The sequence below is a fragment of the Panthera uncia genome, assembly GCF_023721935.1.
Source record: "Panthera uncia isolate 11264 chromosome A1 unlocalized genomic scaffold, Puncia_PCG_1.0 HiC_scaffold_17, whole genome shotgun sequence".
Classification (NCBI taxonomy): domain Eukaryota; kingdom Metazoa; phylum Chordata; class Mammalia; order Carnivora; family Felidae; genus Panthera; species Panthera uncia.
The window spans coordinates 139,113,873-139,134,847 of record NW_026057577.1 but is presented as its reverse complement, the minus strand read 5'-3'; the positions used below and the strand labels follow the sequence as shown (position 1 = coordinate 139,134,847).

General features: G+C 47.2%; 1 protein-coding gene across 1 annotated transcript in view; it reads right to left on the bottom strand.

Annotated features, from left to right (window-relative positions):
* Positions 1-20,975, bottom strand: part of MYO10 (myosin X) — a 231,308-nt gene that overhangs the window by 3,068 nt on the left and 207,265 nt on the right. Inside the window, exons 27-39 of the mRNA XM_049648266.1 lie at positions 18,052-18,147; positions 15,006-15,099; positions 13,647-13,702; positions 11,581-11,723; positions 11,152-11,346; positions 10,082-10,239; positions 7,549-7,672; positions 6,779-7,076; positions 5,688-5,895; positions 4,699-4,835; positions 3,352-3,472; positions 2,523-2,975; positions 55-246 (exon numbers count right to left, since the gene is read on the bottom strand). Of these exons, the coding sequence (XP_049504223.1) occupies positions 55-246; positions 2,523-2,975; positions 3,352-3,472; positions 4,699-4,835; positions 5,688-5,895; positions 6,779-7,076; positions 7,549-7,672; positions 10,082-10,239; positions 11,152-11,346; positions 11,581-11,723; positions 13,647-13,702; positions 15,006-15,099; positions 18,052-18,147 (2,275 nt within the window). The remainder of the gene's footprint in view (positions 1-54; positions 247-2,522; positions 2,976-3,351; positions 3,473-4,698; positions 4,836-5,687; positions 5,896-6,778; positions 7,077-7,548; positions 7,673-10,081; positions 10,240-11,151; positions 11,347-11,580; positions 11,724-13,646; positions 13,703-15,005; positions 15,100-18,051; positions 18,148-20,975) is intronic.

Below are 20,975 nucleotides of genomic sequence, written 5' to 3'. Positions count from 1 at the left end.
GTCATTTTTCTGTGTTGTCAAGGCCACAAACGATTTCCTTGGTTCGCCTCTTACCTCACTGGTTTCAAAGAGCAGTTCCCTCTCGTCAACCACGATCTTGTACGTGTTTGCCAGAGGCGCCCCAAACGAGAGGATGTGCTCGTACTGGAAGGCCTCTAACGGTCTTCCCTCCCCACGCTTGTAGACAGAGACAGCGTCCGCGCTGACGCCCAACCAGAGGTCCTGGGGGAAGCCGCCTTCCTTGCACTGCGGGCAAGAGTCAGATCACAAAGCAATTAGGAGCGGGAGAGAGGGAGCCAAGCCCCGTATGCAGAACACTAGATGCACCCAAGGCGTGTTCACGCCTGGGAGAACCGAATGAGGAGATACGGCATCTCCTTGGCTGTCTTGGTTGATTTCTGACCAGTTGACCCATCCTGTGCATCGGGAAAACTTAATCAGTGAATGCCAACATCGTGCTTCGACTCCACCCATGGACACCATCACTCTCCGCCTCACCGGATTAGCTCTCGGAGGTGGCCCGAGCTCCCCAGCAAACCCACCAGCTTGAGCCCATCTCCTGTATCTAGCTCTTCCTCCGACCGGTTTTCGGATAATTATTCTTCAAATACAAAATCGAAGATCAGGGGAAAAATTCTCCAAATCACTCTGTGCCTAAGCAGTCCTGGCTCCTTTTGAAAAATAGGGTCTCGACAAGTGGCAGCAGTGACCTCCTGTGAGCACAGCGGTAACAGGAATATCACTGGCTTCGTAACAGGCTTCCCTGCATGGATTGGTGTTGGAAAACAAGAGCCCTAATGTAGGAATGAGAACACAGGGCTGATGGGAACCAATACAAATGGGAGAGATGCGGGGGGTAGTGCTGGGTGGCTCAGACAGTTAAGCATATGACTTCGGCTCAGGTCATGCTCTCATGGTTCATGAGTTCGAGCCCCGTGTCAGGCTCTGTGCTGACAGCTCGGAGCCTGGAGCCTGCTTCGGATTCTGTGTCTCCCTCTCTCTGCCCCTGCCCCGCTCGTGCTGTCTCTCTCCCTCTCTCTCTCTCAAAAATAAAAATAAAAAATTAAACGAAAAACAAATGGGAGGGATATACATTAGTGACACCAAGAAGAGGTGTTGTACAAAGCATCTGATTTACACCTAAAAACAAACCTAACTGAACCAACCAAACCAAAGATAAAATCCAGTGAAAAGCCATGAAGGGATCTTGGAAAAGATAACCAATATTTACATCTTTATAAAGCCTCATTGAAAAGAAAAACGAAAGTTCATTTAGACCAGGGGCTGGTAAAGCTACCTGTTAAGGGACAGGGAGTAAATATTTTGGGTTTTGTGGGCCACGTGGTCTCTGTCATAGCTACTCAATACCACCATTTTGGTGTGAAAACAGCCAGAGAAGACAGAGAAAGGAAGGAATATTACTGTGTTCCAATAAAACATTATAAAAGGTGGCGGAAAGGATTTGGCCCATGGACTGCCAAGTCTTGATCTAGACCACTAGTAAGATTTCCTTTCAATAAATGGTCTTTAAAAAAAAAAAAAAAGAGGTATGAGTCAGTATGGGTTAATGCTAATAGCAAAATTCCAATCGTGACACAAATTCTTCCCTGCCAACAGATAGTCATGGGGAAAAAAAACAAACGTAAAATCCTAGTTGACCCATGTTGTTAAACATGGGGTTGAACTGTGCGGGTCCGCCAATATGCGGATTTTTTTTTTTAACGGTATGTATTTTCTCTTATGAGTTGCTCAGTAACATTTTTCTCTAGCTGCGTTGTACGAATACAGTATGTAATATATGTAACATGCAAAATACGTGTTAACTGTTCATGTTCTTGGTAAAGTTTTCGGTCAACAGCAGGACCATTAGCAGGTATGCTTTTAGGGAGTCAAAAATTATACGCGGATTTTCAACCGCCTGGGGGTCGGCGCCCCAACCCCAATGTCGTTCAAGGGCCGACTGTATCCAAAATTTATAATTCTATGTGCACAATTCTAAAAAAAATTTTTAAAAATTTTAAATACAGATTTTTACCAGTACTTTTTGAGTGGATCTATCTAGAGCTTCCCTCATAAAGAAGAGAGGGGCTCCTGGGTGGCTCAGTTGGTTAAGCGTCTGACTCTTGATTTCGGCTCAGGTCACGATCTCATGGTTTGGGAGAGCGAGCCCGGCACTGGACTCTGTGCTGGCAGCATGGAGCCCGCTTGGGATTCTCTCTCCCCCTCTGCACCTCCCCCCCACGCACCAGTGCTCTCTCTCGAAACAAATAAAATAAATAGAAGTTACTTAAGAGGTGACATCTTAATTTTCCATTCGCTCCTAATGTCGTGAAAGCATATGCTACCAGACCATTTGGTGGATGCGAGGGTGTGTTAATGGTAAAGCATGGTGGGGGGCCTCTAACACAAGGGGGCCAGAGAACAAAGGCTCCATCTTGCCCCACCCCCAGCCAAAGGAGTCGGCCAAGGCCACACGGAAAGGCGCTCTTAGGCCAGTTGATCCCAGAAGCAAAAGCCCTCACCTCCACATCAAAGAGCGTCGACCCATAGCCTGGCCACTCCTTGATCAAGGCCATGTACTTGGCCATGGCCTGCTCCTGGCCCATTCCCTGCAATTTCTTCCATTTGTCAATGATGCTGGCCCGAGCCGAGGAGACTTCCTCCTTGATCCACATGTCCAGCAACTGCTCTTCCTCGACCTTCTGTCGGACGACAGACCCCGTCCGGAAGCTCCGCCTCAGCGTCCCCTCCAGGAAGCTCGTCCGCCTCTTCTCCAGCCGCTCACATGGGGTGAAGCTTTTGGTCGACTGGCTGATGCGGGCCTTCAGCCTCTGCACGGAGTAGACGTCCTCGAGGGGCGGCACGGAGGCATGCAGGGAGTAATCCCCCTGCAGGTATTGGAGCCGCAGGGCAGCAAGAACCTGGAGGTTCTCTTCGGGGGCCGGGTAGTGGCCACGGATAACAGCTTCGTGTGCCTGAAAGGAGGCAGCGGGCAGCGGCAGCATTAGGGGCGCGTGAGCCTAAATCCCCCAGCTTTCCCCTCCCGTGTCACCTCCCCTGCAAACTGTACCCTCACCCCCTTTGGCTGCTTTACATTTCTCCCTAGCCCAGACAGCATCGAACCCATATTTTATGCCTCAATGTCTCTCTCCCCCCAGCTAAAACGGTTCTTGGCACAGGAGTTCAAATACAACACGCAGTAGTTTCATTCTAGAAAGGCGTCACAGAGCAGCTGTCCCTGTGCATGCTGGGAAACATACCGCTATGCCCAACCGCTAACCTAGCAGCGGAGTGAACAGGTTTTAGCCCTGTTCCCCAGCAGAGGAATCCATTTCTGCAGGTTCCTTCTACCTGTTCAAACATAAACGCGAATTCCACACTGTCTTCTGGCACATTGTCTGTGTCCAAGAAGCAGTAGAGTTTGAAGTAGAATTTCCAGGGTCGGTCCCCCACCTCCGATGTGGCAGCCAGCCTACAGACAGAAGAGACGTTCAGAAAGCACAAGGAGCTGACTTGAGATGGCTCGTTCCAAGGACACAGACATTCTGTCCGTGCTCAGGTAACACGGTGGGGATGGGGACGGAGGCAGAGAAAACAGAACAAGGGCGAGGCTGATTACCAGAGTCCCTTACGTTATTTAGCCAGAGGTGAAAAATGACGCTTTCGTTCTCGTCTCACTTCAAGACCATAAACTTCAGTTAAACTGTGCTAACAAGTATTTTCTGAGTCACCCAGTCAAATCAGTACTGGCTAAGCCTTATGCTGAGTCCATAGAAAGAAAAGAAACAAAGGCTATATATATATCTTCATTCCCTTTACTAATCCTCGAGTAAACTACAGTATTTATAAAAATCAACATGAATAGCACGTGTTTAAAGTGAACAGGAATTCTGGGGCGCCTGGGTGGTTCAGTCGGTTAAGCATCCCACTCTTGATTTTGGCTCAGGGCATGATCTCACGGTTCATGGGATCGAGCCCCATGTCGGGCTCTGTGCTGACAGTGCAGAGCCTGCTTCAGATTCTGTCTCTCTCTCTCTCTCTCTGTCTCTCTCTCTCTGCCCCTCCCCCGCTCAGACTCTGTCTCTCCTAAAAAAAACACACATTAAAAAAAATTGAATAGGAATATCTTTTGTGTTACTTAGGTGATAGGGAAGTCATAGATGAAATATTGTACATCCAAGAGGTATAAAATGCATTTTGAACGATTTATGAGTTTGCTTGTGTCTGTTAGCCCAGTTTCAAAGCTAATGACAAGTGAAAAGCGTAGACTCAAGAAATTCCAAGATAATGAGTATAGCAAGGACCTGAGAGAAAGAATGGGGTAAAGGAACAATCTTATTTGACACAGAGGCTTTATCTAGGAATCAAGAAAAACAGGAACACCAGGGTGGCTCAGTTAAACATCCGACTCTTGATTTTGGCTCAGGTCGTGATCTCTCAGTTTGTGGGACTGAGCTCCGTGCTCAGTGTCGAGCTCTGTGCTGACCGTGCGGAGCCTGCTTGGAATTCTCGCTCTCAAAATAAACACTTACAAAAAGAAAAACAGGCAGCCGAAAGATACGGAAGATGAAACATGCTTTAGCGCAAGAAAAGGCACTCAAATGCACACTGAAGGTGAAAATGGAATAGAAATTCAAATCCTCAACTCTCAATTTCTTTGATTTAAATCTGCTAGCACTTGAGGGAGAAGGCACTTACTTTTCAAACTTTGCTAACACGTCAGCTACGATGGTTCGGCTTTCAATGGCTTTATCCACATTTCCGTTGTACTCAAACAAGGCGAACATGTTCCTGCTGTCCTCCATGGCGAGGCCTCTGATCAGCTTCTCCACCACCTGCAAGATATACCCCGAGGGCTTCGGCTGCCAGCACGCGGTTCTAGAATGTGCCTTCCCCTGAACCCCAAGGGAGCTGCCGGCAAGCGAGGGTCCAGGCAGCCCCCTACAACTGTCCTGTGTGGTCACCCAGAATTTCAAAGGTGCCGTTTTTCCATTACTCTCTAGAAACCAGATTTGTCTTATCCCTGTAAAAAAAAAAAAGAACACGGGGTATGTATTTCACCCACTGGTAGAGATGGATGGCAGGCGGATTTCTTGCAGACCCATACTGGTAGGAAAGTGCATGAAAACCGAAGCCCTTTCATCTGATACATCCATCGACTGCCAAGAAACAAGGGTTTCCACCGTGTTTCTTCTTTCCACACCAGAAGCTTCTCTGGGTTTTATTGCCCTACTTCTTTCAGCCAACTGGTTTTACAATAGTAAATTTTAAAAAAGAAAAAAAAGAAAGAAAAGAAAATACGCTCTCATCTGACCCATCACGGTAGATTTCTGTTTGGCAAACAGACACCTGATGGCAGAGATGCTCCAATAAATCCCACGTCAGGGCGGGCACACCCGAGTCAGGGAGGAAATCTCTCCTCGACCCTCAACTGCTTGGCACGTCAGCAGGACTGCGGCTCAGGTATTCTGGCACCAGCTTAATTTTTGCATTCCTACTCATCTTTGATGCGTATTTTTGTCTCGTCGTATGTGAGCTTCGTCGTCGGTTACATACACCCCGCTTACGGAGCCGCTGTACTATGCCGGTCACGACCGCACGCTGGCCCACCTAACTGCACAACTTCCCTGACATCTGCACGGGGGCGGTCAGGGATCGGAGTCTGCCGCGGCGGGCTTCTCCCTCACCTCCCCGGCCGTGGTGTGGGAGTTGATGGTGATCTTGCAGGAGCCTCCGCCGTGGCAGTGCACCGTGGACGTCATCTCCTGCCTGTGGATCAGTGCTTCGATCTCATCTCGGGAAGGCACAAACTCTCTGCATTTGGTTTTCTTGAGAGATTCATAAATGAAGAGGGAGTATTTTTCCATCTCGGTTCCTGGAAACTGCTCCCGTATCCTAGGAGACAAACACTTCGCTGTTAATGTGCTAGACCGCGGCTGGCCGCCGTCTGGGCGCTGGGCTGCTTCAGCAGGCGGCACGTCAGCGCAGCCGGTGGCCCCCCAGTGACGCGTGCGGCGGATGCCGGTCACTTCCCAGCTGGGGCCTCTACTGTCCTGTGTAGGTTTTGTTTAAAAGCAAAAAACAAAAACAAAAACAAAAACAAAAACAAAAAACAAAAAACAACCAAAAACAAATCCCAAAGCTTTTGCTGCCAGCTCACCTCCGTAATGCTGGGGACGGTCACGTCTCAGACCATCGTATGAAAACTGTTCTTACGTAGTTTGCATCAGAGTCTGCATGGGAATGTTTCTGTTTGATCTGGACCAAAAATAGCTAAGGTTTCCCCCCTCCATGTATACAGGCAGTGGTAATTAAATGTATTTGATGGCTGGGGTGCCCGGGGGGGCTCAGGGGGCTGAGCATCCGACTTTGGCTTGGGGTGTGATCCCACGGTTCGTGAGTTCGAGCCCCACATCAGGCTCTCTGCTGTCAGTGTGGAGCCTGCCTCAGATCCTCTGTCTCCCCTGTCTCCGCCCCTCCCGTTTTTGCTCTCTCAAAAATAAATATTATAAAAAAAAAAAAAATTAAACGTATTCAGCCTCTTCCACATGGGGACACTACACTGAAAGTGACCGCGTCCCTGAGACAGCCTTGCGTGGCTTGAGCTGGAGAGGAGGCCTGCACAGTGTCAGCCTGCTCAAGGGGACGCACGCGTCTGGCCTAGAGGTCCCTGACCCCGCCAGGTGCCTTCTGTTCCGGGCTCTCCTCATCTGAGCTCCGCCCCGCCCCTGCGGTGTGCAACCCCCCCGCCGCAACCCCCCCCCCATGCACCCCCCACCTTCTCAGATGGAACCGCAGGTACTTGAGGATGCCCCGGCTCGGCAAGAAGGTGCAGCTTAAGCACGTCAGGATCTGCCAGCTGCACAGGTTGCCCACGCTGCCCGGATGGGGCACCTTGTTGGTCTGTTTGATGAGCTGGCAGTACAGCTCGTCTCGCAGAGGTCGGAGGTCATGCCCGGTCTGCAGGATGCCCTGGATGATGGGAATGGGGTCGGACATGGACTCCAGTTGCTGGAGGGAATTGAAGATCTTGATGGCTTCATCCTGAAGGGTGGTGTAGCCTTTGTCTTTGAGCACTAGGAGGAGGACACACACACAAGTCACACGGAGGGTTTGGCCAGGGTACAATCTGAGCATCGCACAGGGGGAAGGAACGGGGACAGACGTCGGCTTCACGACCCAGGGCTCGCCACGTTCCCTGAACATCTGAATCAGGCGAACACAGAGGTGAGAGCGTTATGCTCTTTTGTTACGCAATTCACCTATTTCACTCTACAAGACGCCTGCTTAAAAGTTGGTCTGTTGCCAGACAGGTTCTCTATTTTTAGGATCTGGGACTAGACTTTTAATTCTCTGGCAAATTAAGGCAACCCTGAGTTCAGAGGCAGGGCTGGCATTTCCTGACTCCCTTGAAAATCGTTCTTAGTTCCACAGTCCTCTTCTCACCACAAACGACAGATGCTGGCTGGACAGAGAGGCAGAGTCGGTGACCGGGGAGAACAGTTACGGTACCGAGAACAGCGGGGCGCGGGCGGGGTGGGGACTCACGGTTCAGGTTGATGTCTCCGTAGGGCAGGGGCAGGAGCGGCGAGTGCAGGGGGTGGTGTGTGTGACGGAGGATGGGGTTCCGTTTGTAGATCTGCTCCACCACATCCGAGTTCAGGCAGTTCTCCTGGAAAGCAGAGGACCCGGTAAAGCCAGCCAGCCGGCTCATCCAGAACACATGTACATAAATGAACAAAATCATCTGTATTCTCCCACACGTGAACCTCTCCCAGAGTCTAAAGCGTCCGTGGGCCTCGGGACGGTGGTGAGGGTCTAGCATTAATAATTCAAGCGCAAAGATACCGGCAATCTGCGTCTGAAGGCAAATCACAAATACACGTTTTTCTCACAGCTCAGTCCATGTGTATATATTTTCCCACGTTATAAAAAAAACCCAAAAATTTCCACTGGAGATTACATATGCTTCAAAAATACTGAAGTTCTCTTGCTATTTAGCCACCAATCATGTAGCCAAACCATGTATTTTTATCCATAATTCTTTTAAAAAGAACTGGGTGGCTCAGATGGGTAAGCGTCTGACTTCAGCTCAGGTCATGATCTCACCGTTCGTGAGTTCGAGCCCCGCATCGGGCTCTGTGCTGACAGCTCGGAGCCTGGAGCCTGTTTCGGATTCTGTGTCTCCCTCTCCGCCCCTCCCCTACTCACACTCTGTCTCTATCTCTCTCAAAAATAAACATTAAAAAAATTTTTAAAAAATACATTGTTTTCATTCTTTAAATGATCTTCTATATTTCTCTATACATAAAAGTTACATGTTAGGATGTTATTAGTGAGACCGTTCAACATGCCTGCCGTCTTTTTCTTGAAATTTAAGAGATCTCATAGCAATTCATCATGCACTTATGCTCCTAAAATGTTAATGGGGGATTCAAAAAAGGCAAAGTTCCTTTTAGAACATTAAATAAACAGAAAAGTTGGAGAGGCAGTGAATCATTCTAGTGTGGTAATTTCCACTATGAAACTTTTTTAGTTAACACCCAGTTAGTTAAGAGCCAGAAAAAAAGAAAAAAAAACAAACTATTTCAAAAATTTTGTATGGACTCAATTAGGGCAACCTAATTTTTAAAAAAAAAACATTGCTTCATATTTGGAAAATTCAATGACTCTTTTAATGACAGATGTCAAATTAGAGAAGATAAGAATACAGCTGACATAGCTTTGAAGAGAAAGTTCAGCTGATGTGTTTTTTTCACTCCTTTCTCAAAAGGAAGCTTTAAAAACAGTTTTTTAAATGCGAAAAAGGAAGTTACTAGTATTTAGCACCCTGGGTTCCATGGAAAGCTTTACAGAGACTTGGAGAATAATTAGCTCGGTGGAATTGAGCTCCAAATACCCAGAAAATGCACCACTTTGGAATCAAGAGGCAGATTTGCGTTCGGTGGGAAATTATACACTACTGCATTATTAGACCCTCTTCCGCCTCTGCAAAGGCAGAGCTTGCCTCCTGGATCTGCTTAATTTTCCTTGATGTAGATCAGTAAATACCTATCTTGCTCTCATTCTCAAATCTTTTCTGTCACTGCTCCAGCTCTTCCCTTTGTATTGGGAATCTATCCGAATGGGTAATTTGGAGGAACAGCGGTAAAAATAATCCCCTTGACCCGGTTCTGCACTGGGGACTGACCAGCTACATGAACAACGCATTCAGACTCTTCTGTGACTGTTTCCATTCCTGAAAAATGAGTGGAGTACCCCTTATGAATAATGCTGCCATTTCATTATTCACTCAATGTATACTCAACTGAGCAATTAATCTTTATAAAAAGGAAATGAAAATTTAACCAGGTTAGGGGCACCTGGGTGGCTCAGTCGGTTAAGCATCGGACTCTTGGTCTCGGCTCAGGTCACGATCTCATGGTCGTGAGATGGGAGACCCGAGTCAGGCTGACTCCAAGCTGGGCACGGAGACTGCTTGAGATTCTCTCTCTCCCCCTCTGCCCCTACCTTGCTCATGCACTCTCTTTCGCAAACAAACAAACAAAAAAGAAGGTCAGTGTAGGTCCAGAGATTGGGACGCTTCCTGTGGAGTTTGGGGGTGCCTACTAAAGGTTCCAAGTTTTCTAGACCAATCCTGGCTATTTGTGTATCCACCTGTGTGGTCCACTAACTGTACCGTAAGGATAGGATTATCGTGTTACTCCTAGAAGGTCCCCAACCCAGGGCTGAAGGGCAACTTGTGGCACACGTCACCTCCACGCAGATCACAGCACGTCCCCGTCACAGGGAGTTCTGCATCCCAGACCACAGACCATCATTCCTCTGTCTACACAACACAAGCCCACATTTGCCTCAGCGGCAACATGACACCTCTCTGGAGACAAAGTATTTTTAGCGTAAGCTTTCGGCTCAGCTCTCGAATTCAGATTTCTAAAAGCAGTGACGTTCCAACAGAAAACCAACCAAAAGTTAGTTTTTGATTACAGAATAAAAATGGAGCTTGACCAACGTCTTGACGTTCCGAGGGTGAGAACCAGTGAAGCTACCTCCCGTGAGCCCCCCTGTCTTGAATCCTTACCTTGATGTCTTGAATCAGCTGCTGGGTGGGAGTGTCGATCGGGGCCTTGGCGTCTGTCACATTTTGAATGGCGCTGGACCACCTGGTGGCCTCGTTGAGCAGCTTGGTGTAGAGACGGTAGCAGTGCTTGCGGCCGTACACGGTGACATTCCAGTAGCCTGTGACAGAGCACACACACCACGGGCGTCAGCCTCCGCAGGGATGGTCTGGCACCGGAGTCCCAGAAAGCCAGAAACTCGGCCCTGTTGTCAGAGCCGGTGCCCTCTCCGCCTGAGCCCCTTTAATTAGCTAATTCAACAAATCCTCTCCCGATTCCTACACGCGCCTTGTCCTGTGCGAGGCACCCACATGTCCAAACGAGGAGCATACAGCTGCGAGAGGAAGACACGTAAAGTAAGAAACCCAGGAGTAAATACATAAAAGGGTCACGTTTGCTCTGGAAGAAAAACAGGCATAAACTGGAAGTTCCTTTCCCGGCTCTGGACGAGAGTGAAAACGCTTCCCTCCCTTCCTGCTGTTCCTTCTCCCGTCCTGTTTCTTCTCCTTTCCTTAGGCTCTCCCTTGAGAAGAAAACACTTCTGCTAAGCAAACAGTCTGTGTGTCCAGAAACAAGCTGTCGCAGGGGACAGAGGAGCTATGTTTTCAAAAGCGCAAAATCTCAACTAGCAACAAAACCCAAACAATGTAGAAATATCTTCGTAATAGTGACAAGGGGAAAAAAAAAAACAAAAAACTAAGCTAACATCAGTGCTCTCTATTCTACTAGGTGAAGCTCACGGACAGTCAGGATTGATCTTTCTTAGGCTGCGTTAGGGCTCTCACAGCACAAAGCTGAAAACGCGGCATACAGAAATAAAGCTCCAAACAGGAGAATCCCTGTTTATATGTGACTGTCCTCAGAAGAACATTTCTGCAACTCAGTTAAGCGGGACCTCTTCACCACGGTTTCAATACTAAGCGTGCATACAGCTAACCAAACTCCTCCCTCTGGTCCGAGCAAACCCAGGCCTCCTCGGGCTCCAGGTGCGAGCTTTCGGGCCCGGCTCGTCACAGGCACACGGCACCGTTACCTGTGTCTTTGAAGATCTTCTCGTCCGGAGGCACCACCGAGCACAGGCTATTGAGGACCAACGTGCCCAATTTCAGAGCATTCTTCTCTGAGCTCTTGTAGTAATCCAAGGAATTGTGGGTAAGCACAAACCACCGTTTTTTTAGTTTTAACGAAGACATCTTTGGACTGTTCTTTACTTCTTTGTGCAGCCACCCTGGAAAGGAAGATCGGAGTGTAAATTAAAAACCAGAAAGACAAACACCAAACATCAGGTAATAATTTGCAGGATGCTTCCTCATGGGTCATATTTCTATATATTTGCTAGAAAGGGCCACGACCCTTTCTTGTGTTTTTGCTGTCTGTCTGCTTGTTGGTTTGTTAAGCAAGCTCAAGAGTCAAAATTACTCAGGAGAGCTGCTCAAAGGGGCAAGGCCGTGGTGGCAGTCACCTCTCACGATGAATTCCTGGCCCTCCACTCTTGTGTCCCCCTTGGACCTCTGCAGCAGCGTTATCCAATGATGCATCTCCTCCGGTGTATCAGCGTTGCAGTGCAGCACCCGGTTGGCCGTGATGATCACAAACGAATTGGGTCTGGGCGACAGGGCAAGAAGGAAGCCAAGACTTAGCTCTCTACTGTCCGCATCACCTGCTCGAACCAAGACCAGCCGCCTCTTTCCTGGCTTACGGTCAGCGGGATGAAAAGCGCGGTGCTATTTGTGGTTTGTGCTAAGGCAAATCTTGCTCATTTCTGCAGGATTTATTTTATGCATCATTAACCTTTAAACTTGGAGCAACACATTCAGGAGGCCCTGGAAGGGGAAAGATTCCTTCATGCAAAACTTTCCAAATGAAACTTGGTTCCGGGAAGGCTAAAATAAGGTGACGGTGGGGGAAATTTTTTTTTTTCTGATGCCTCTCCAAAGTAAATTTCTCTCTGCCTCTGGGTACTGCCTTGGATAATATTTCTGTGGGTCGGTAATGAAACGTCAGACACCAGTAATAAAAGCAGATCAGTAAATAGGTGTAAATGGAACATCTTATACACTTGATTATGCTTGCTACAAAAAGCCACCTGGGTCCATGTTTTCAAAGCAATCTAACAAGGGCTTATTTCCCAGTCAGGGATAACATAATAATGGAAATTTACTTTCTCCGTCACCTCTTTTTGTCTGGCAATGCCCTGAGTCTCTCCTAGGCCCTAGCTCATACTCATGCCTATATTGAACCACTTAAGCTGGTGGCTGTGAATTTCTTGCAGGCTTTCAAATGCTCGCGGCAATTAAGCGCTGCAAAAGTTCAAGAAAAAGCAAGATTAATGGGACTGTCGTAGACAGGGAAAGACAGGTGCTCTTTAAAAGACACTTCTCTTGTTGGGAAGGAGGTGGGCACTTGAGGAAGAGAGAAGGATGTGAGTAGGAATGGAAAGTTCTAAGCATGGACCCTCACATGCCCAGCCTGCTGGAGCGAAAGGGTTTAGGAGACAGATGTCGATAGGGTAGGAACTTGGCCGTCAGAATAAAATCTGGGCTGAATATGGACAAAACACACGTGTTAAAGGTTCTGAAGACTCTAGATAATTCTACCTAGTAGGCACTATTTTTGTTGTCAGTTGGAATACATTTCTATCCACTTTCTAAAGCTACCTCACTGAAGGCAGAAGCCAATTTTGATTCTTAATGCAGAATTCAAAGAGCAGCAAAGAAATACAGAGAAGACAAAGGTCAACGGTACAGACTCCTGAAGGCATCCATGAAGATGGTTTGCCTTCAAAAAAACAAAACCAACACATGCTATTTTAAGGGCACAAATAAGGTTGAGATGTCAAGGGAAGAATGTGGTTTAATTTATTAACACTCCACATATACGTTACAACAAGATCCTTTTTATTTTATTTATTTATTTATTTATTTTTTAACGTTTATTTATTTTTGAGACAGAGACAGAGCATGAACGGGGAAGGGGCAGAGAGAGAGAGGGAGACACAGAATTGGAAGCAGGCTCCAGGCTCCGAGCCATCAGCCCAGAGCCCGACACGGGGCTCGAACTCACGGACCGCGAGATCGTGACCTGAGCTGAAGTCGGACACTTAACCGACTGAGCCACCCAGGCGCCCCAACAAGATCCTTTTTAAATTCCTTATTAAGTTTAGGAAGGGGAACAGCACCCTTCCCTGTGCTGGAATACTATTTTCCGAAATAGGCATTTTCTTCCTCTTTGAATCCTGGGTTTACCCCTGTACCCAAAGGAAGACCGTGCCTCTTGTGTGTATGTTTTTAACTGACTGTCTAAATTAGGTTTCCACGGTCTCTCCCAGCAGCCCAAAGATACCCAGAGAGGACGACTTCTGGGTGATATAAAACCGGGCACAAAGAAAGAAGACTGGAATTGCCCAGGTGACCACAGGCAGCCTGAGATCATTTCACAGCCCAGAAAGGAAGGGACCTAGAAGCAGAGAGAGCTGTGGGAGCACGCAGGTTACTCATCCCTTTCGCCAAGAGTCACATCTGAACTTACCTCTCGGGGCTGTCAGAGGCGCACACGGAGTCTATCATCCCCACGTCCAAAGTGCCCTGGAAAGGAGCAAAAGCAGAGGGAACAGAACCATTGAAATACAGCACACATCATCATAATATCCTTAGATCACGCAGCTCGAAGTAGGCAAACAGACAAAAAAAACTCCTTCCCTTTGTGTTAAATGCAAAGTAACAGTTATCTAAGAAAGATCCTACCTTCAGTTGGTGAGTACAGCCTCTAGACAGGGGAGACAGTTCACTCATGAAAAAAAATATACGTAAGTTAATCGCCCCGTCTTGTTTTTAAAATACGTTCAGGGAAAAGTGTTTACAAACTTCTTTCAATAGTACAAATTTTCCTGACTTACACTATGACCTATCGCTAAATTTTACACGTACTCTAACAAACTTTTTTAATTTTCTTAAATGTTTATTTATTTTTGACAGAGAGAGAGAGAGAGAGAGAGAGAGAGAGAGGCAGAGAGGCAGAGACAGAGCATAAGTGGGGGAGGGGCAGAGAGAGAGGGAGACGCAGAATCCGAAGCAGAGCCTGGCGGGACTTGAACTCACAGACTAAGAGATCATGACCTGAGCCGAAGTTGGATGCTCAACCGACTGAGCCAGCCGGGTGCCCCAGAAACTTTTTTTAAATAGAACTTTCTTTCCCCCTTTAAAAAAATGTTTATTTTGAGCACTGGGTGTTGTATGGAAACCAATTTGACAATAAATTTCATATATTGAAAAAAAATGTTTATTTGGGCAGGGGGAAGGGGGAGAAAGAGAGAGTTCGTGTGAACAGGGGAGGGGCAGAGAGAGAGGAAGAGAGAGAATCCCAAGCAAGCTCCATGCTGTCAGCACAGAGCCTGATGTGGGGCTCCCTCTCGTGAACCGTAAGATCATGACCTGGGCCAAATTCAAGAGCGGGTCCCTCAACTGAGGAAGCCACCCAGATGCCCCTTACTCCGCTGAGAAACTCTGATGTTAAGTAGTTCTTATGAGAAAATAAAACTTGATTTCTAAAATATGATTTTATGGTTCTGTGTATGTATCTAGGATAGAATGAAGACTGAAAACACATAATTTAAAATTCATGAAGTCCTTTGAAGGAAAGTGTAATAAATATGCTTCCATGATGTCAGAAGACTTGGGATTTGTTGTCGTTCTTTTAATGGCTTAAAGTGGGAGAACTGGAATCTATTACTACTGATAATCTTCTTTAACTGATTCTATTTTTCTGCATGACTTCTAAACAAAATATTACTGGTTTTCTCTTTAATTATTTACACTTCATACTGCCTAGAAACTCCCAAGCCCCCTGCCTCCCTCGGACGTTTCCCGCCACTCCAAAATGCTCACGCACCACGGCGTTTTGTGGGTTCGCCTGCTCATCGTGCATCTCCCGGATCTCCTGGTCCGTGGACGCGTGGACCTGACTCAGCACGCTGAACCACTGGCTGTGGGAAGGAGAGAGTGACCGTCAAGGAGGGGCCAGCTGTCGCATCTGCAACACAGTGAATGATGCCCTTCCCCACGATCTCTGCGAAAATGACATGTCCTCTGAGCACCTTTGCTTCTCATCTGCCTCCTCCTCAGGGGTTAAATGTGGGTTTCATGCTACCAACGGGCAAGGGGGGAAGAAACAGCCAAACTGCCTTTGGGTATCACCTGTGGCAACGTGAGATCGATGAGAGACCCTCTCCTCCTCCAGCTCCCCCAGACCTTTAGACATTTAATGACGATGACAATGAAATCCTCAGTTCTACCCAAAACATTTGTAATCAAGGATCTTTACTGAAGATATTATTTCTAACCTAGGGAATATTCAAGGACCTTTTCATTTGTTGAAAGTAAATTCCAAGGTAAGAAGGCCACTGGTGTCTATTTTCCCTCCTCACTCCCAGGATGGGGTTTTCCAACCACCTGATGGGATTTTCTACCAACGTATGAACAAAACCATAGAAGAGCAGGAAACAGAACACAACTGTTTGAAGTAGAAAGTGATTTTGACTGGAGAATTCTTCCATCTTCTCTTCAAATGAGTTTTCTCACTTTCAGACTCATTAGAATCAGACAATAAAGGAAAACATGTCAACCTCAGAAAAGTCAAGCTGAACAGAAGTCATGATGTAACTACAAACACAATACGTGCTTGAGGAAAATGACCGTGAATATTCATTCATCTATCTGTCCATCCATCCATCCATCCAACATTTATGAAGCAACTATAAAATGTGAGAGGTACCAAATGTGAGATGCTAGGACATCCTTCTCCTGCAGGGCCTCATTAAGACATATATACACACTCCTACCAAGTAAGGCAGAGGACCAAGTGCTTGGTATACAATGGGATATTTAAGCAAAAAAAAAAATTATACCTATATAGAAAGTTAAGTCACATAAAGTACTTATAGCAAAGCACTAAAACCTATCCCCTGTTAATTTTGAAGGAGAAAAATGTGGCCAAGAGTTTCTTTTCTTTTAAATTTTTTTTTAATGTTTATTTATTTTTGAGAGAGAGTGCACAAGCAGGGAAGGGGCAGAAAGAGAGGGAGACACAGAACCGGACGCAGGCTCCAGGCTCTGAGCTGTCAGCACAGAAGCCGACACGGGGCCCGAACCCATGGATTGCGAGATCATGACCCGAGCCAAAGTCGAACGCTTAACCAATGGAGCCACTCAGGTGCCCCAGTGACCAAGAGTTTCAAAACAGCATATACAGACTCTTAGGAAACAACCAAGGGAAATATTTAATATAAATTTGCTTCATCAGTTCTGGTGAACTCAAAGGCAAGACTTAAGACTTCACTTATTGCTTTATGAAGCTCAACAATTTCCCAGATCAGACGCTAAAAAACACATACATTCCAGATGTAGGCCACATGGGATCACACACACACACACACACACACACACACACAGAAAATAAAATTTGCTATGCTTTAGATCTGTTCAGGTGATACTCTTAAATTTACAAATTTCTCCTCATGAATCAAGTTTATTTAACTCAATCCGAATAGGAACTTTTAAAAAACACATTCTGCTGGTCAGGGGAACAAGTCCTCAGTTAACAGATCCCCAGTGTTAAATTTCGTAGGCTCGTTACGGCACAAAGCAGAGAGGACGGCTGCCAAACGCGGGGCCTGTAATTCAGCCGAGAACTGTGGGCCTTCCTGGGACTGCAAACGACCACAAGTGGTCTCTAGGAGTCCCGGATGGAACGAGGGGGCTGTAATTCCAGGTTTGCTTGGTTTTTCCAGTTTGTGTCATAATTTATGGATCCAAGCAGGGTTTTTAGTGTGTTCCCATGGGAAGGATTATTTTCTTTGCCCTTGCTGTGACTACCATGGCGTTGTATCAACTCAAACATTCAAAGGGCAAGGGGTAGCGAAAGGCAAGGAGAATTCATTAGAAGATCCTAATGATTTCTGAGGTGAAAAGTAAAGAACATAGGCGGAGGGTCCTCTCTGGCATTGCTTAGAGGAGCCAACAGATCCCTCCAACGTAACCTTGTGGCTCACAAAACACAAGGGGACAGACAGACGTCTGACCGTATCTCATCCACCGTGTGACCCTGTGATGCATCGCGCTGGGAGCACACAGCCCTTCTCCTTGACTTTTTCCACGTCTCTCCAGCACTAGGATGGAAACCTGAGGCCCAGAAAAGTTAGACCGCTTGACCCAGCCAACGGACGCCACACTGTCCTTGGAACTCAAACATTCAAGCTCCTTAAGAAACATAATGCGTCTGTTCAGTAGAATGAACTTCTGTTACTTCACAGATTATACCGCCCTTTCTCTTACCTGAGTCTCCTACTCCGCAAAATGTGTTGAAGGGTAACGATGTGTAATAATACACGTGAAGCATGTCACCACATTGCCTGAAATATAGTAATTCTAAGTGTTGACTATCTCTTCTACCCTATTGAATTTTTCAACGTGAAGACCTTCAACACTCTCTCAATGCCACAGTGCTATCAATTATTGAAACGCCCAGTGGTGAGAGCGCCTGCCTTCTCACTCCTTAGGCAAACACAAGCTGTTCCCTTTCGAAGCTCAGAAGCTTCCAAAGGGTGGGCTTTCGCCTCCGTGTAGGTGCACGGTTGACACACGCTGCCGGGGACAATAAAAGCCTGAGCCAAGATACCAAGGGCTCTAGTGGCATTCGAAGCTGGAAATCCTCGACTGTGTGTGGTAACTTGGACACCTTAGCCCGGTGAAAGATCCCCCAGGGGACAAGAACGTCAATCTCATGACGCGGTTCTTCAACCATCCTAACAGACAAGCCCAACTCGAAAATCCACTAAAAATCTTTTCAGAGCCGGCAGGGTAAGCACTGAACTGTGTGGCGCCCAGGCCTGTAGGGGAGTCAAGATGTAGTTCACATGCGGTCAACAGCAGTGTCTCACCTGGCATCTTCGGGGGATTCTGCAATCAGGTGGAAGGTCCTATCGGCCATGATGATGTCAATCCCGTTCTCTTTGCTGGTGTTATCTATGATCTCTCTGCAAAGTAACACAAGCATCAGATGCAAATCAGGGCTACGGGATCCTTAAGAGGAAGCGAGCAAAGCAATTTCACCAAACAGATGGCTGAGTTGGAATCTGTAACCGAAAAATCAAACGCCTACTTCAGCCCGACCTTGTGGCCTCCGGGGGGGGGTGGGGATCCTCTCTGCTCCTGAGAGAGGAAGGCTGAGGCCGGGGCCAGGGCTAGGCGCCTCCTGGACACTTCCAGGGAGGAGTCTCTCTCCTCACTCTGGCCTGCCCAAGACGCGTCCCTGCCGAGACCCTAGAAGGCTTGGGGCAGGAGTCCCCTTCTTGGCCCGCACCTTCCCTTGGCCCCTCTCACTGCTCTACAAGGGAAGGACCCCCGACGAGGGGACTGGTCTTGAGCTCCTTCCTAATTAATTCCTCATGGCTTCCTGCTGCGGTTTAAGGCCTTGGCCAACACGTGTGACCTGGTAAGGGCACATTATTTCCATTGGGGGCTCAGGAGATTTGGGTGTTTCTGGATCCCCATGCCATCCCGATCTCATCCCAACATGCCCTGCACAACATTAGAGGTTTGAAATCGATGGAGCAGGTTAACAAGATCAGGATGAAATACAAGCAGGTGTTGAGATGGGACCAGAGATGGTAAAATATTTGATGAAGAAGGGTCCTGGGGGTAAAGCCAGCTTGCTTTGCCAACCCAAGTAGCACCACTCTTCACAGTAAAACACGGATTCCACATCTACAAAACTCAACAGGTTTGCTACTTAGAAAAAATAAATACCTTACAGCTGGAATCACACAAGATAAAATATTTTTAAAAGTCAAGATAGCGAGAATTCCTGCCCTTGCTGAGCAGGAGGCGAGAGGTGATACATGGGCAGCCACCAGCCAAGCGTCTGGTTAGAGGGGCCTCTCGAGCAGGGCTCCAGGGAAGTGTCCAGACCGTGTCATACTGGACCAGCCACTTTGCCTCTCGGGAACTCAGTAATCTTGTATGTAAAATGAGAGGGGACACGGATCTAGTCGTAAGGCTGTGCGTCTGAACCACAGTGGCCTATCCGAATCCTGGGAAACTTTCAGAAAACCCAGGTGGGTGCTCTCTGGCGGGGGCAGGGGGAGGGCAGGGACCCACACTCGTAAAAAGCTTCCCCGGAGAGGAGTGAGTGATGATATTGTCAGGGTCACAGTACACATCATCTGGAAACTCCGTAGGATAAATGTGGTGGCATCATCAGTGACAGCGAGTGAGTGAAGAAAACGATGGAGGGGAATGTTGTACAAACTGCCAAAGACTTGAGAGATGGGTCAATTAGTTAAAAATTACAGACCTTGTTTGAATTCTGATTTGAAGAAATAAACCAGCCCGAACCAACCAGAGCACTATCGCCTCCATTTACAAGACAACTGGATAAATTTGAACAATGACTGGAGTTTGGATGATTAAAGGGTTATTTTTTAACTGTTATAATGTGATTCTGTATTCAGAGTCTTAACCTTTAAGTGTCTACTGAACTATTTAGAGATAAAATTACACGATGTATGCTTTACAGAACAGCTCCTAAGGGAAGGAGTGCAGGGTGGGGTTATGAGTGCAACACTTCGGCCCTGGGGCGGGGGAGGGAGGGTCTCTGCTGAAAGCTGGGGAATGACCACAGGCACTTCATTATATTCTCCCACCTACTCCTGCATAAGATTGAAATCTTCTTTAATAAAATGAAACATTTTAATTAATCTCAACAAAAAATCTTAACGTGGCGAAACCCTAAGAATTTAATGTCCTTCCTCTACAGAATAGGACAGAAATGACCGTATGATAGCTAATATCTCCTTAACTCTGGAATTCTCACAAAGCCCCTGGAAACAGGGCTTTATCAAGCAGCACAGAGTCAGGTGCGTGAGGAATATACATCAATTTCCACCACTGAAATTCTCTCTCTGCCCTCCTCCTCTGAGCCTCCTGGCGTTTGTGGGTGAGCCTTCTGTGGGGTGAATCAGGAGGAAGAACAAATACACAGAGCTGAGAGGCAGAGGCACAGAGCTGTGTCGTGCTATGAAAATTTCTTGCAGGGTTTAGACTCCCGATCCTACACACTCACTCTTGTTCTGGAGCCTGGGCTCCTAACAAACCCCGAGGGGCAGCCTGGAAAGTCTAATACTCTGCTGTCTGCACTTCATTGTTTGCCCTTAAAATTAAATGCACAAAACGCTTTCCCTGTTTAACCTCCCACTTTTCAATAAAAAAAGTTCAAGAGTTGCCAGTGCTGGTTGGAAACAAAATGCTAATTTCAGGTCTCGTGATTTCAGGAGTTAATCTCATCTGTCGAAGCTTATTTTACTTATTTTCTAAATATGTATCAAGCTACCCAGTTGCTGCTAAGTCCAACTTCCTGAATTTTTAACTAAATAATAGTCCACTAGTCCAGTGATTTGGTTCTATACAGGGCGGGGGGTGGGGGCAGAAAAAGGGGGTTTGTTGGATTCAAAGCCTAGCTCTGTTCCTGTCATTGCTGGGAATGAAGATGGCTGGTATATCCCATGTTAGTAAAAGACAAAAAAAATTCATCCCAAAAAACACCTCTATGAGTGAAAGGTAATCAAAAAGAGAGGAGAGGAGAGGAGAGGAGAGGAGAGGAGAGGAGAGGAGAGGAGAGGAGAGGGAAGAGAAGAGGGAAGAGGAGAGGGAAGAGGAGAGGGGAGGGGAGAGGGGAGGGGAGAGGGGAGGGGAGAGGGGAAGAGAAGAGGGGAAGGGAAGAGGGAAGGGAAGAGGGAAGAGGGAAGAGGGAAGAGGGAAGGGAAGAGGGAAGAGGGAAGAGGGAAGAGGGAAGAGGGAAGAGGGA